This window comes from Anabrus simplex, chromosome 1 (assembly GCF_040414725.1).
Source record: "Anabrus simplex isolate iqAnaSimp1 chromosome 1, ASM4041472v1, whole genome shotgun sequence".
Classification (NCBI taxonomy): domain Eukaryota; kingdom Metazoa; phylum Arthropoda; class Insecta; order Orthoptera; family Tettigoniidae; genus Anabrus; species Anabrus simplex.
Window position 1 is genome coordinate 125,125,103 of NC_090265.1, and position 13,779 is coordinate 125,138,881.

Consider the following 13,779-nt stretch of genomic DNA (forward strand, 5'->3'; position numbering starts at 1 on the left):
TAATTGACTGCACCACTGAGTTGATACATAAACTTAAGGACACCACATATGAGGTGGAAGGCAAGAGTCAATAATAATAATAATAATAATAATAATAATAATAATAATAATAATAATAATAATAATAATAATAATAATAATAATAATAATAATAAAAGTAAACAAGAACATTACAACAAAATAAGATAATCAAGCAAGTTCATCATTCTTCAAGAGTAGTATCAATTATTTCTTTAATTAAAGATATAATTAAACCTAACATAAAGCAATATTTTGATTTGGCAGGAACTGAAAATTCATTTGCTGAGACTGCTAGCCTGGTGCACTATGAAATGTAATTCTTATGAAGAGGATGCCCGGTAAATAACAACTTTGAAAGAATATTCGTACATCTGAATCATATATACATACATACATTATCATTATAGACTCTTATGCCTTTCAGCGTTCAGTCTGCAGGCCTCTCTGAATTTACTAAACGTCCCCACAATCCTCGATTTGCAACAAGTGTTGTGGCCTCATTTAGTTCTATACCTCTTATCTTTAAATCGTTAGAAACCGAGTCTAACCATCGTCGTCTTGGTCTCCCTCTACTTCTCTTACCCTCCATAACAGAGTCCATTATTCTCCTAGGTAACCTATCCTCCTCCATTCGCCTCACATGACCCCACCACCGAAGCCAGTTTATGCGTACAGCTTCATCCATCGAGTTCATTCCTAAATTAGCCTTTATCTCCTCATTCCAAGTACCCTCCTGCCATTGTTCCCACCTGTTTGTACCAGCAATCATTCTTGCTACTTTCATGTCTGTTACTTCTAATTTATGAATAACATATCCTGAGTCTACCCAGCTTTCGCTCCCGTCAAGCAAAGTTCGTCTGAAAACAGACCGATGTAAAGATAGTTTCCTCTGGGAGCTGACTTCCTTCTTACAGAATACTGTTGATCGCAACTGCGAGCTCACTGCATTAGCTTTATGACATCTTGATTCAATCTCACTTACTATATTACCATCCTGGGAAAACACACAACCTAAATACTTGAATGATTTACCTGTTCTAGCTTTGTATCACCAATCTGACATTCAATTCTGTTGAATTTCTTACCTACTGACATCAATTTAGTCTTCGAGAGGCTAATTTTCGTACCATACTCATTACACCTACTTTCAAGTTCCAAGATAATAGATTTCAGGCTTTCGGCACAATCTGTCATTAAGACCAAGTCTTCAGCATAGGCCAGGCTGCTTAATACATTTCCACTTAACTGAATCCCTCCCTAACATTTTATACCTTTCAGCAGATGATCCATGTAAACTACGAACAGCAAAGGTGGAAGATTACAGCCTTGTCTAACCCCTGAAGTACCCTGAACCAAGAACTCATTCTACCATCAATTCTTACTGAAGCCCAATTGTCAACATAAATGCCTTTGATTGATTTTAATAATCTACCTTTAATTCCATTGTCCCACAATATAGCGAACATCTTTTCCCTCGGTACCCTGTCATATGCTTTCTCTAGATCAATAATAATATAAGAGAATTTATTGGACTCCAACCTATTCAATACATTACAGGATGTTAACATTTTTAGTTAAACATCATTAAAATGGAGACATGTTTCGCCCTCCATGTGGGGCATCATCAGTCATATCAAAGCACCTCAAAATTAAACCAGACGTCTGGTTAGACATTACGAACATAATATGTAAGAAAGAATACATTAAAAAACACGTACAAGGTCCTATCCTAAACGAAATAACAATAGACTAGTTACACATAGTAAAATACGCTAGTGGTTTCTTATTATTAAAATGAGGCCATCATATGCACAGTATAAAAATGAAAGTAATCAAAGTCTATATGATATTGAGTTCGATGGTAGTTCTACGTAGTATATACAAATGTTGGCAAAATAAAACATAATTTATAATTACTGTACACTTATTTATAATTGTTAAAATTGATGAGGTAAAACATTCCAATTTGTCTATTTGTAATTTGGCTCCAACCAAAATAATTCGCCCTAGGATTCATGAGGTATTCAACTCCGTTGGTCACTCTCTATATGAATGGAGTGCACAGTGCAAGTGAACAGCTTTTGTTGATTATAAAATGAGGCTGTGCTAAGACAGAGTTAAAACAACACCGGCTTCAAATGAAGATAGTTAAAAACATCATTAGGTTCTTCCTAGTTGACTAAAGGTTTGCGTATATTTTACTGTGTAACTAGTCTATTGTTATTTCGTTTAGGATAGGACCTTGTACGTGTTTTTTAATGTATTCTTTCTTACATATTATGTTCATAATTTCCAACCAGACGTCTGGTTTAATTTTGAGGTGCTTTGATATGACTGATGATGCCCCACATGGAGGGCGAAACAAGTCTCCATTTTAACGACGTTTAACTAAAAATGTTAACATCCTGTAATGTATTGAATAGGTTGGAGTCCAATAAATTCTCTTATATTATTATTATTGAGATTCTTTCAATACGGAAAATAAAATGATTTTCATTACTTGTAATGATAAAGCCAACCAGGCTAATAAAAATAAAAATAGATATCAAAACCTCAAAATCAAAATCGGTAAAATTTCAAAAGATATTTTATTCTTAAAAGAATGTTTAAGATTAGGTCTGGTGCCGAATTTCTTAAAATCAACTCAAAGGAAAAACATTCCAACACTCAAATCTAAAGACGTCCAAAATAAAGTCAACACCATCTGGCTTAGAAATGAAATTAAACTAATGTATAGAAAAAAATCCCTACTAAACCTGCAGCTTTACCGGGAACATTTGATCACTGCTCAATCATTATCACCTCTCGAATGAAGCTCATACCAAAGACACATTGCACGTAAATTGCAGAACATATTAGACAAAAAACAAAAAACCTTAGACCACAAGTTGACATGTCTATTAGAAGAGAAACCTAAATCCATAAACCAAAACAAAAATAGAGAAACTTTCACCCCCTCATGGAAAAACACACCAACCACTATCAATTTATCTAACACCACATTTTCGGATAATGAAATCAATTTCTTTGACCAAGGCCTAATTGGCCTAGTCCAAATAAAGCCGAGGACATAATTACCACAATAGCCAAAGTTGAATCCAACATAAATAAACAAATTCCCTTCGACAGACAAAATGACGCGAGATATGAGATAAAAATGAAATTACCCACCCTTGTAAAAGAAGTTTCCAACATCAATAATTTCACCGTTCTCAAACAAACCCAAGAATTAAGAAAAAAGGTAGACACCAATAATGTTATAGTAACGAAAGCCGACAAAGGCAATATCATAGTCCTAACGAATAAACACGACTACATCCAAAAAACGGAGGATTTCTTTTCCGATAATTCTTACTCAATAATTTCAAAAGCTCCTATCTCAAAAACTCAGCGTAATTTAAAAACACTCCTAAAAAATTCACCTTTTTTATTTAATGAACACGAACATCAAAAACTCATCAACATGAATCCCAAATTACCCACCGTCAGATCACTGCCAAAAATACATAAAAATGACGTTCCCATTCGACCCATCATAAATAGCCGAAACAGCCCAACGTACAAAACTTCTCAGTTCCTCCAAAAATTCCTTAAGAAACACTTCACATTTCACAATAAACACCCTATTAAAAACTCAATAGAATTATGTGAAACTTTAAATAAATTTAATTTGCAGCCTAACCACATAATGTGCTCATTTGACATTACCAATATGTTCTCGAACATTCCCGCTAAAAAAACTATCGAAATCATACGAACTAATCTTCTAAACACAGCACCTTAAGTCAGTTAGAAATAGAAGAATGCTTAAAATTACTAACTTTCGACCTTCATAACAATTATTTTATGTTCAATAATAAGATATACAAACAAGAAGGTCTAGCCATGGGTGATCCCATTTCGGGAATACTCGCTGAAATTTATATGGACAACCTCGAAAATAGTAAAAACAAGAAGGTCTAGCCATGGGTGATCCCATTTCGGGAATACTCGCTGAAATTTATATGGACAACCTCGAAAATAGTAAAATAACAAACAGCATTAATGGTTTGTGTCTTTGGCTACGCTATGTCGATGACACACTAGCAATAGTAGACAAAAGCTGCAACAATAGTGAAGACATACTAACTTACTTAAACAGCCTTGATAATTGCATCAAGTTTACTAAAGAAGATGAGGACAATAATTTCATCAATTTTTTAGACATTACAATCACCAGGACCTTAAACAATTTCGATTTCCAGGTTCACAGAAAACCTTCACTCACTCCCACAACCATAAAACAAAATTCTCTTCACCCACAATCGCACAAACAAGCCTCGTTTTACAGTTTAGTGTACAGAGCGTTAAAAATTCCCATGTCAACCGTCAATTTAAAAAAAGAAATAAGTATCATAAAAGAAATAGCTGTTTTCAATGGATACAATCCCTCAATCATACAGAAAATAATCAATAAAGTGAAATTGAAATTGGCCACGAACCTCTCCCCAATAAAAATTAATAAGCCTAAATATGCATCTTTCACCTACATTAACCCCATTATACATCAAATCGCTACCTCTTTAAAAAAACATGATATTAGGGTAGCCTATAAGACCCATAATTCTAATCAAAAGCTATTTTTCAACCACAATAAGATAAACTCGGACAACAATAAATTTTCGGGCTCTGGCATTTATAGACTGAAATGTGCTGAATGTAACAGTTCATATATCGGTCAAACTGGTAGAAGCTTTGCAATTAGATATGCAGAACATGTCAATGCCCAAAAGCACAATAAACACTCAGCCATGAGCATCCATATGAAAGACACCGGACATAGTTTTATCACAATCGAACAGGATCTCCAAATTTTAAAACGACTAGATAAAGGCAGGCTCATGACCGAGTTCAAAAATTTATACATTTTTTTGGACCAAAAATATAATAAGAATAAAAATTTAAATGATCCAATAGACAACCAAAGCCCTCTTTACGAACAATTAATATTTTCGCTCAATAGCTTAAATCTGAAAGACAAAAGACTTGTTAATGTCCTCAAAACAATCTCTCCAAGCACCCCCACTAAGCTGCTTAACACATCACGCCCCTATTCTCCCTCCAATACACACAACTCCTCCCCAAGCGCCAATCACATACCCACAGCCCCGCCTTCTCAAATCCACTCCCCTCCTCTAAGACGTCACACGTACAACACGAGGAGCAGGACATTAGCGACAGCCAGTGCTCCACAAACCTCCTAGCAATTAGGTAACAGCTCAACGGCTTTCAAGGTAAGTTTTAACTTTCACATCTTTAATTTCTCAATGATCTCCCCCTTTTTTTCTCTTTTTCCGTCATTTCACTTAACTAATTAAGACAAATCCTCTATTTTCAGATTTCCCTCACATGTAGGACAGCTCAAACACCGATTGCACTGCACAACATTTTCGACCGTTGCCCATTCAACCAACAACTGACTTTCCCACACTTCAACAACAAAATATATACAAACCTTCAGTCAACTAGGAAGAAACTAATGATGTTTTTAACTACAGTAGAGTCTCGCTCAACCGACCTTCGCTTATCCGACATTCCGTGTTATCCGACACTGGTAGACTTAACTTTTAACTTTTGGTGGAGACTAAAGGGCCTGCCAATATCTGGCCCTATCCTGCAAGAAAAGACTGTGTATTTCCAGAAGGAGTTTAATGAAAGGGACCCTAAATTTACTGCCAGTTCTGGGTTGCTTCATCGGTGGAAAAAACGGTACGGCACTAGGCAGCTTAATATCTGTGGAGAAAAACTGTCAGCTAAATCCGATGAGGTTGTTGAATTTAAAAAGGAATGTCAAGTAATAATACTTGCTGAAGGTTTAACCGGTTATCAGATTTTTAATTGTGATGAGACTGGGCGAAATTTCAAGATGGTGCCATCAAAAAACTCTCGCAGCCCAAGCCGAGACGTCTGCACCTGGCTACTAGCGTAGTAAGGAAAGATTTAATGTTCTTGCCTGTAGTAATGTTACTGGGTACTTAAAAAGGAAAATTGCTTATGATTGGTAAAGCAAAGAAGCCTAAGGCATTTAAAAATATTTCTGTTAATGCTCTTCCAGTCCATTAGACGAATCAGAAGGCTGCCTGGATGTCTGCTGACATCTTTAAAGACTATTTCGTTACACAGTTTGTTCCAGATGTAGAAAAATTTCTAGCTTCAAACAATCTCCCTAGAAAACCTTTTCTTCAAGTAGACAACGCTCCATTACACCCAAATGAACAGCAACTTAGAAGTGGTGACATCAAATTCATGTTCCTCCCTCCTAACGTGACGTCATTATGCCAGCCAGTGGAACAAGGTGTGCTGGAAACACGGAGGAGGAAATATCAGCGGAAACTCCTTTCATCCTTGATTGTTGGCAAGTTTCTTTTCGTAAGATATTTGGAATGTTTTCGTTCAATACTGCATGTACTGTACAACTGAATTGATAATTCAATAAATAGAGTGCTGTAAAACATGTTATTGTTTTAGTAATACAGAATGGCATTCCTGTTTGTTTTAGTTAATTTTCAAAGTAATTCTGTATTATCCGACATTTTCGCTGATCCGACATAATCTAGGTCCCGTTTAGGTCGGATAATCGAGGCTCTACTGTATCTTCATTTGAAGCCGGTGTTGTTTTAACTCTGTCTTAGCACAGCCTCATTTTATAATCAACAAAAGCTGTTCACTTGCACTGTGCACTCCATTCATATAGAGAGTGACCAACGGAGTTGACTACCTCATGAATCCTAGGGCGAATTATTTTGGTTGGAGCCAAATTACAAATAGACAAATTGGAATGTTTTACCTCATCAATTTTAACAATTATAAATAAGTGTACAGTAATTATAAATTGTGTTTTATTTTGCCAACATTTGTATATACTACGTAGAACTACCATCGAACTCAATATCACATAGACTTTGATTACTTTCATTTTTATACTGTGCATATGATGGCCTCATTTTAATATTAAGAAACCACTAGCGTATTTTACTATGTGTAACTAGTCTATTGTTATTTCGTTTAGGATAGGACCTTGTACGTGTTTTTTAATGTATTCTTTCTTACATATTATGTTCATAATTTCCAACCAGACGTCTAGTTTAATTTTGAGGTGCTTTGATATGACTGATGATGCCCCACATGGAGGGCGAAACATGTCTCCATTTTAATGATGTTTAACTAAAAATGTTAACATCCTGTAATGTATTGAACAGGTTGGAGTCCAATAAATTCTCTTATATTATTTTTGAGATTCTTTCAATACGGAAAATAAAATGATTTTCATTACTTGTAATAATTTCTCTAGATCTATGAAACATAAACACAACTGCCTATTCCTCTCGCAGCATTTTCCAATTGCCTGCCGCATACTGAAAATCTCATCCTGACAGCCCCTCTGTGGTCTGAAACCACACTGGTTTTCATCCAACTTCCTCTCAATGACTGATTGCACCCTACCTTACAAGATGCCAGTGAATACTTTGCCTGGTATACTAATCAATGAGATACCTCGATAGTTGTTGCAATCCTTCCTGTTCCCTTGCTTATAGATAGGTGCAATTACTGCTTTTGTCCAATCTGGAGGTACCTTACCAACACTCTACGCTAATTTTACTACTCTATGAAGCCATTTCATCCCTGCCTTCCCACTATACTTCACCATTTCAGGTCTAATTTCATCTATTCCTGCTGCCTTATGACAATGGAGTTTATTTACCATCCTTTCCACTTCTTCAAGTGTAATTTCACCAACGTCATTTTCCTCCTCCCCATGAGCTTGGCTGTTCGGAACACTACCAGGATGATTTCCTTTTACATTGAGAAGATGTTCAAAATATTTCCTCCACATCTCCAGTGATTCCCTGGGATCTATTATGAGTTCACCTGAATTATTCAAAACACTGTTCATTTCCTTTTTCCCTCCCTTCCTAAGATTGTTTATTACAGCCCAGAAAGGTTTCCCTGCTGCTTGGCCTAGCCTTTCCAGGTTATTACCAAAATCTTCCCACGACTTCTTTTTGAATTGAACTATTTGTTTTGCTCTGTTTCTTTCATCTACATACAAATCCCTGTCTGCCTCGGTGCTTGTTTGGAGCCATTTCTGATAAGCCTTCCTTTTACGTTTACAAGCTGCTCTCACTTCATCATTCCACCAAGATGTTTGCCTTTTCCCATCTTTACACAGTTGTTCCTAGGCATTCCCTTATTGTTTCTACTACAGCATCCCTGTATGCCACCCATTCACTTTCTATATCCTGAACCTGCTTACTGTCTACTGTTCGAAACTTCTCACTAATCACATCCATGTACTTCTGTCTAATTTCCTCATCCTGGAGATTTTCTACCCTTATTCGTTTCCAGACAGATTTCATTTTCTCTACCCTAGGCCTAGAAATACTTAGTTCACTACAGATCAGACAGTGGTCTGTATCATCGAAAAATCCCCGGAAAACTTGTACATTCCTAACAGATTTCCTGAATTCGAAGTCGTTTAAGATATAGTCTATTGTGGATCTGGTACCCCTAGCCTCCCATGTGTAGCAGTGAATAGCTTGAAGAATGTATTCGTAACAGCTAAACCCATACTAGCACAGAAGTCCAGCAAACGCTTCCCATTCCCATTAGCTTCCATATCTTCCCCACATTTACCAATCACCCTTTCGTATCCTTCAGTTCTATTCCCAACTCTCACATTGAAATCGCCCATTAGCACTATTCTATCCTTGCTGTTGATCCTGACCACGATGTCACTCAATTCTTCATAAAACTTCTCAAATTCATCCTCATCTGCACCCTCACATTGTGAATACACGGAGACAATTCTAGTCCTGATTCCTCCAACTGCCAAATCTACCCACATCATTCGCTCATTTACGTGCCTAACAGAAATTATGTTGCGTGCAATGGTATTCCTGATGAACAGCCCTACCCTATACTCTGCCCTTCCCCTTCTAACACCCGTCAAGTACACTTTATAATCTCCTTATCTCTTCCTCGTTATCTCCCCTTACCCGAATATCACTTACTCCTAGCATATCCAGATGTACCCTCTTTGCTGACTCAGCCAGTTCTACTTTCTTTCTTCCATAAGCCCCGTTAATATTGATAGCTCCCCATCGAATTCCATTTCGTTCGCCAAGTTGTTTCCAAAGAGTCCCTCGCCTGTCAAATGGGAGTGGGACTCCGTTACTCCCATAGGTCCAAGGCTTGCTTAAAATGTTCTGAGCTCAGTAAATTCATGAAGCAGGATGCTACCCTACTTGCACATAGTCCAAGTGAGGATCTCTCCTCTAATGGGTTATGGACCACCCGTGAATTGTATAGTCCTAGCCGCCTGAGCACAAGGAGGGCCATGACTCAGAATATGTCCGAGATGCCCACTCCCATTCCATAGCAACTGGTATCCCGACTCTCAGGACCACTTACTAGGCCACTCAGCCATTGCCCATGGTTCACGAACTAGGACGTGACTACAGTAACCCACATAATTTTACAAAACTCGTAACCTAGCAGTTCTGATCTGCTCTCCATTTCTAATACCACAATGTTCTAAAAAGCAATATACAGTGACAATGATCTGCTCTCCATTTCTAATACCACAATGTTCTAAAAAGCAATATACAGTGACAATCAGAATTTTTTGGACAGAATAATCTATACATGTATTCCCCATATTATTAAAGAAAGAACAGGTAATAAATTTGAAATTACTAAACTCTGAATTTAATGCACTTCGTAGGTAGACCCTACTGTAATTACCCAACAGCGATTTGTAGATGAGTTTACAGAGTAATAGTATCTTTTACTTATTTGGGATACGAAAATTTGCTGGTCAATATTTTTCGGACAGGAGATGTTTAGCTACTCAAAGCATGCTTTGCACTTGTTATGCATTGTGCAGGCAGATCCCATTCAGTGCCTTCCTCATGCAAAAAGCAGACGCAATGATTCACAGGTGAAATGGAACACAGAGGAAAGAACAGTACATTTGATCAAAGGCATTTAGTAATATTCCATCATGAAAAAGGAAAAACACCTTGACAAATCGCAGATTGGCTGAACATGAAGAAAAGTACTGTGAATGATATAATCTGCTGATACAAATTGCAAGATCGAACTGAAACTTTGCCACAGACAGGTCACCTCAGGGTCCTCACTAGAAGAGAAGAGGGCAGTAGTAATAAAAGTGAAAAGAAACCCACGTCATACTACAACCAATATTGCTACTGCAGTTGAGAGCGAGTTTGGAAAGAAGATCTGTGCAACTACAATCCGGACAGTGTTATATAGAGGCGATTATTACGGGCGAACTGCAAGAAGGAAGCCCTATATCAATAAAATAAATAGGATCAAGCAACAACGATTTGCTAAGGAGCATCTCCAAAAAGACATGAATTGGTGAAAGACTGTAATTTTCTGCGATGAATCGAAATTCAACGTTTATGGCTCAGATGGGTGCATCATAATTTGGAAACAGTCCAATAAAGATTTTGAAGAAAGAAAAATGAAGGCAACGGTAAAACATGGAGGGGGACATGTGGTTTGGGGCTGTTTGTCGACTCAAGGAGTAGGTGAGCAGGTTTTTATAGACGGAAATATGGACCACCGCCAGTATCTTCAGATTTAAAAAAACAACCTGAAGAAAAGTGCAGAAAATATGGGAGTTGAGGACTGTTTTAAATTTTAACAGGACGATGACCTGAAACATACGGCCTATAATGTACAGCTATGGTTGTTGTACAACTGGCCTAAAGTTGTGAATCCTCTCCCACAAAGTTCTGACATTAACCCCATAGAGAATCTGTGGGATATACTGGAAAACAACATCCAGAAACTTTCCATAAATTCCAAAGCTGATGTGAAGAGACGACTGCAAGAGTGGGAAAAATGGTCCCATTCCACCACAAGAAAACTCGTAAAAAGCATGCCGAGACGCCTGACTGAAGTGCTTCGCAGGAAGGAAAGAATAATGTAGCATTAATATTTCTATATGGACTCTTGTCCAAATATTTATAAACAGGCAAGTTTCTATTATTGTAATTACATTCATAAGTTGCAATTTTTTTGTGTATCAAGAAATGAAGTCCATATTAATTTTTGGTATCTCTATGTGTAACTATTCATTTTGGAGAAACGGAAATTAAATTATATATGTTTGTTATTAATCTTTTTATGTTAAAGATAAAGGAACTCTGTCTATCCGAAACATTTTGACGGTCATTGTAGCTATCAATATCCAACACTGACATAATATGTAAAATACTTCAAAACATTTCCGAATATCAACAGAAACCCTAAGGCCATAAAAGACGTCCGTCCCTAATGGAATGCAACATCCACCTACTACTGCACCTGTTTTAACTATGAAGGTAATGTCAAAAACACAGCTAAAAGAAAAATATTTGAACTGACATAAATTGATTATTGATCTCCTTTGCTTTTCAAAACAATGCACGTTGACGACAGGTGTCAGTAAACAGACTCCGAATTTATTTGAATATATCTGTTTAAATGTCTTGATCTACGCTTCTACTTGGTCACCATCGACTAGAAGATAAGATTTGTTGCTTCCGAAGCAAGGGACTTTAAAACACAATAGTAAACTACACACATAATAGCGGGGAGAAAATATGAAACTTGCCTAGAAAATAATGAGCTCTCTAACCACGTGGAATACGGCCGCATCATTACAAATTGTTTACCAGCGTCAGCTATAAAATCTATACATGCAACCAGCCCCGAAGTAACCTGAAGGGAATAGAAAAATCACATTTTACCCTGGACATGACGCTCTCTAAAATATACTGTATTTCGTAAAATAAACTTTCATGAACACTACCGGTTAAAACAGCAACCTTCACAATATTACATGCTTACCGTGTACGTCGCGACTCGTTTACCTTTAGAAGGCATACCTAAGAACCGCAGAAGCAAAGTATTCGGAAACTTTGTGGATACTAACAGCACTGAATAACGGAATAAACAACAACTAATTAAAGAGCCACCATTACTACCTCTTAATATATACTGCAAATTTGCGCCCGTTTTCTCGTACTTTGAAGTAAATGATGCCTAAAACAACGCACAGCAAGAAATTCTGTCAATAAAGCGCAAAGTGCCGCCATTCCAGGAATGCCAATATGTCCAAACACACTTAGCCCTATATTTCTTCACTTCATTAAAACAAAAAAGTTCTATTCCCATTAAAATATGTCTGTGTACACAAAAGCATATATTTATAAGGGAATAAGGGAAGTTGTAAGGTTGTTTATGGCTATTACTGAAAAAACCCTCAAGTGTAGAATACAGGGCTTTTCGGAGACAGTTGTCAGTTCAAAAATATCCCTACGGTTTTAAAAATAGAATTCAACACAATCATAACATGAATGAATCTACACACTAAAACCATAGGAAGTTGAGAACTAAATACTGTATGAGCAGAAGCAGTTTATCAACAAATAGAAAATACCATTATTTGTAGGGCAGTGTGTAATAGCGCGATATCTATTAGCCGAGGAAAAATATGCCATGCCAATGCTAACCATGATTGCTGCTGATTAGCGGAGTTGAGCGAACAGCTGGGAATTTTATAGCGCCGTGCGTTACGATACGTTAGCGTCCTTTGGTCCTTTGGTCCTTTAGACCATGAATTTGGGAAGTGCTGTGGTATAGTCTGATGCCCAATGTAGTCCTCCAACCTCCGTGCTTAAGAGAAAGTAATATAATAATGACTTTCAGCTTAAATGCCATTTCTGATAAATAAAATCGTTACTGTAGTGATAAATTGAGAAACATGTTCACAATTCTAAGTGCCCTAATACTCCTTATACTGTACATTGAGTTACAAACATTTATCATATCGAGTATCTGAAATCGTACGTAAATAGAACGTTGGAAAGACTTTCACTTTGACAAGCAGGTTATGGCACCGTTATAAAGTAAGGATCGTCTTGGCATGACGTAAATATTTTCTCCAACCTTTCTCAGTTGGGAAAGGAATGGGGTCGTCATTGTAAGTAGTGCTACAGTGACAATGTCGTCTATTAAATCGTGTTGTGCTGTGTTGACTCACAGATACAATTTTATTTCATCAGTTATTAAATACACAGCTCGACTATCGACGTCTGGAGTACAGTTTTCTGGTACAACGAACGATTATTCTTCAAGAAGTCTTCACACAAGTGCAAAACTAAGGACGGCAGCTGGGAAGCTGGCTCAAAATCAAAAACCGGATTGGAATAAGGCTGTTTCTGAAGCGGAGAAGATTGTTGGTTATCCAACATCGTTTCTAAGTTTGAGATGGCTGCTCAGCGACGAGATAGCCAATGTGGCTCTTCATTTACGAAAACTAGTGGGCTCGAACCATCCGTTATTGAAAACCGCTAAGTATGATAACTTTCATGTTGTAGGCTAATTGTTCGCAGTAAGTTAAGCTTACATACTTTGAGCATTTTCATTTATTTAATATTATTGTGTCTCCCCGAATAACTACGCTGTTTTAAGTTTTTATTACCGTAACTACCGTACTTACCTATAAAACGATGTAGTTAACTGAACGTTATTCATATAGTTAGTAAATTCTCGACCTGGTAAAATTCATGTCTATAACTTAACTATTTTACAACCTCTTGCATCAATCGGTGAACAATGATCTGCATTTAGGACTGTCACCCAGGTGGCAGTTTCACTGGTATCAAGTATTTACCTAGGATTTTTTTTTTTTTTTTTTTTTTT

At 37.0% G+C, this 13,779-nt stretch overlaps 2 protein-coding genes across 6 annotated transcripts in view; one reads left to right on the forward strand and one right to left on the reverse strand.

Moving 5' to 3' along the window:
- Rrp1 (Recombination repair protein 1) overlaps window positions 1-13,779 on the reverse strand; it is a 279,367-nt gene that overhangs the window by 174,985 nt on the left and 90,603 nt on the right. For 3 of the 5 annotated variants that reach the window (XM_067156745.2, XM_067156754.2, XM_067156770.2), the window contains exon 1: window positions 11,923-12,139. The exons of 1 other annotated variant lie outside the window; for it this stretch is intronic. In XM_067156745.2, coding sequence (XP_067012846.2) covers window positions 11,923-11,958 — 36 coding nt within the window. In that variant the 5' untranslated portion in view covers window positions 11,959-12,139. Of the gene's footprint in view, window positions 1-11,922; window positions 12,140-13,779 lie in introns of those variants that run through there. One more of the 5 variants, XM_067156762.2, reaches the window with a different exon arrangement.
- Pdss2 (Decaprenyl diphosphate synthase subunit 2) overlaps window positions 13,048-13,779 on the forward strand; it is a 176,365-nt gene continuing 175,633 nt past the window's right edge. Inside the window, exon 1 of the mRNA XM_067138897.2 lies at window positions 13,048-13,431. Coding sequence (XP_066994998.2) covers window positions 13,079-13,431 — 353 coding nt within the window. The 5' untranslated portion in view covers window positions 13,048-13,078. The remainder of the gene's footprint in view (window positions 13,432-13,779) is intronic.